Source organism: Diadema antillarum, unplaced genomic scaffold (genome assembly GCF_040938485.1).
Source record: "Diadema antillarum isolate AM-2024a unplaced genomic scaffold, OU_Dant_1.0 scf00000206, whole genome shotgun sequence".
Lineage (NCBI taxonomy): Eukaryota > Metazoa > Echinodermata > Echinoidea > Diadematoida > Diadematidae > Diadema > Diadema antillarum.
Window position 1 is genome coordinate 1 of NW_027271095.1, and position 3145 is coordinate 3145.

General features: G+C 37.3%; 1 protein-coding gene across 1 annotated transcript; it reads right to left on the reverse strand.

Annotated features, from left to right (window-relative positions):
* Positions 1-3: 3 nt before the first annotated feature.
* On the reverse strand, positions 4-2573 carry LOC139724080 (glutathione S-transferase theta-1-like; the record flags this gene model as incomplete). Its single annotated transcript, XM_071635283.1, has 3 exons — positions 2454-2573; positions 1478-1565; positions 4-148 (listed from the first exon to the last, which is right to left on the reverse strand). Coding segments are annotated over exons 1-3 (345 nt in total), but the record flags the coding sequence as incomplete, so codon positions are not given.
* Between the last annotated feature and the right edge of the window lie 572 nt (positions 2574-3145).

Below are 3145 nucleotides of genomic sequence, written 5' to 3' on the forward strand. Positions count from 1 at the left end.
GAAGATGCCTCTACAACCACCCCTGGTTCCCGTATGGTGGAAGGACAAATACTCGTCTGCACGTGCCCTTTGCTCGAGATCTTTTGGGTACCAGTGATCCGCCACTTTGTCGGCGTACTTGGTCGTCAGGTAGCGAATGATGGCAATTCTGATACCAGTAAATGAGGAATATTTTGAGGACAAGAAACATTACCGAGAAAAATTTGAGAGGGTATTCAACAGCGGTATCATGGTTACAGTAATCGAAAGAACAATCCTATACAATGTGTTTCAAATGCAGGCTTTGGTCGTTTGTTTTTGTTTTGTTGTTTCCAGAGCGAAAACGATGCAATACGATGCGATACAATGCGTTGATACAGCCATGATGACAGACGAACGAGAAACACTCAACTCGTTCAAGACAAACATGATATGTGTCGGTTCCATGACATTTTGCTCCTGTGATAATTGCTCCCATGAAATATCTGCACGATAAGCCAAGCATGAATTCCAGCAAGAAACATAGTTTAATCTTCACATCAAACTAAACCTAAAACCCTCTTAAGTCCCTAACTCTAAGTCCTTGGAGGAAATAACACCGGAGCAATTGTCGCAGGAGCAAATGTCATGTCACCATGCGTCATTAATAACAGGAAAAATCAAGAATGAGCTAAGAACACCAAATTGTCCTTTTTTGACGAAAAAAACAACAACAATCAGCCAAATATTGGGTAAAGAAATCCGCTGTGTTGAAAACTAGAAAATGATGTAAAGTGGTGTTAACCTTTTAGCGACTGAAGATTCTATACATAACGGTCTATGGTTCCCTAGAAGGTACAGCAATATTACTCTCATTTCTCAATTTTATAAATTATGTGAAATAGCTCACTACAATGTACATGTTTCTTTTTGTCTACTATAAGATATGCTTATTGGAAAGCCTATCAAGACTTTACCAAGAGAATGGTGTGTCACAAAAATAATTCTGATATACTTTTGTTGACCTTTGACCTCTTTCAAAGTACGTGATTATAATATTCTACATGAAAACAATAAAATGGTAGAGCATAAAACTAAGAAAAAAGCGGACGGGCGGTTTCGGGCTTTAAAGGGAATAATAAGACGGCGGTTTCGGGTGGTTCAGTTACTAATGGGATAATGAAGTTATACGAAAATATTTTTAGTTTTACTTTGCTGTAGGCTCTGTTGAAAATAAGCATCTCTTGCTGTTATTCATGCAATCATTCAAAACATTTTTTTTTTTTTTTCAATTATTCTATTTTTGTGAAGCTTAACTTTGTTTTGTTACAAACAACGAAGCTCCCTTTTAAAGGGACGGAACATGCGTTGACGAAATTTCTCTTGAGCTGTTACACTTGAGTTGCCGTCATGATCCCAAACAAGTGAATGAAATACGATCAGCTTCATTTTCTATCTCGTTTTAATGACGGAAATAAACTACGGTCCTTTCGAAGATATTGAGTCTTATTTATCGTACGTTTCTCCCATGCTGAAATCTCCATCCTTTATGGCAGGAACTGTCTGCAGTGGCGTTATCTCGACGAATTCTGGCTTATTTTGCTCTCCTGCATCGAAGGAAGAGTAAGGAAGAGCGAAAGTGAAAAAAAATCGTCATAAAAGGCATTACGCATGTTCACGATGGCTTTTTTTTTTAAATGAAAGAAATAAAACAGAAGGGATGAAATGGAATCTAAAGCAATGCTAGGACTTTAGCCCCCCCCCCCCCCCCCATTTTTCACGATAGGGTGTATTACATTGCCTGCTTATGCTTTCAAACACTTGTTCATGTTGGTAATAGTAATAGTAATGATAATCATAATAACATTGATGACAACAACAGCAACAACAGTATATAATGATACTATTAAAAACTCATACTGATACTATTACTTAATATAATAATCACTATAATCAATATTAAGAATTCAAAAAAAATCATAGAAAAAAATTTTCTTCTTATTCTACAAATCACAATCGGTCAAGTCACTCCAAAGCAAGAGCACAATTAGCAGAAAGGAATGTACGTTCCAGCTCAGCATTTTTTTAAAAAATCCTACAACCTTGCAAGAATAGTCACGAAGAGGCAAAAACTAATGATATTGTTCTGAGACGACTGCCTGATATACGAGTGCCGAAGAAAGTAACACAATCCGAGTGATCCGACTGAACCAAGGGTGGGTGGCGTGGCGTCGCGACTGGAACCCTATCCATCGTTCGTCCGAAGTTCTCACCCGCCCCGAGTACCCCGTAATAAATCTTTGAACACATTTCAGTCATAAGCCACGTGCGTTGCTACGTCAATGCATAAAAATATCTTTTGTTAGGCATACTTGAAACCCCCAGTTAAAAAAAAAATACCATAAAATCAGTACCCAAACCGAATTGGTGTATATTGTAGGACACGGAATCACAATGAACTGAAGATAATGAAAAGTAGATAACAGGTGGATTACCAAGTCGCAAGTCGACGTTCTTGATCTCGAAAGGAATATCGGTGTTCTTCATGAAGATGAGGAGAGATCGGCAAGGTTGCGACCTGAGATCGATGTAGATTTCAACCACCATCTCGGAAGTTAGAAGTTGATGGTGATACGCAGATAGATATTGGAGATCGAAGAAACCTCAAGGTTCTTTCTCAAGGGGATCTGAAAGAGAGATGTGCTCTGTCTGACAATTGAATTGAATTGAATTGAATAACTGAACTGCGCTGGTCTTACACTCAAGACACAGTGAACAGTTCCAGCACCTTTAGTTTATATTTCACTTGACATATATATATATTTCACACAAAAAAAGAATACAAACAAGCAAGACACAAAATATGATGTATAAAGCTGGTAATGAATAGAAAGTGGGTCAGCAAACTTATGTACATAAGACAATTCTCTATAACATGTGAAATATGATGGAACCGCAAAAGCAAAGCTTGTAAACGCAGGTTCCAGGAAAAAATACCAGTGTAAATTTGTTATGCAATGGAGATAGGACACAAAGCACTAATGACGAAACTGTATGAAAGCTAAGATATCAAGGTACAAAGGGAAGAAGAAGTAAAAGAAAAGAAAAAGGAAAAGAAAAAAACAAGAACCCAAAGAATAAAAACTGAGTGAAAAAAATATCATATAAAGATACACAAGTATACGAG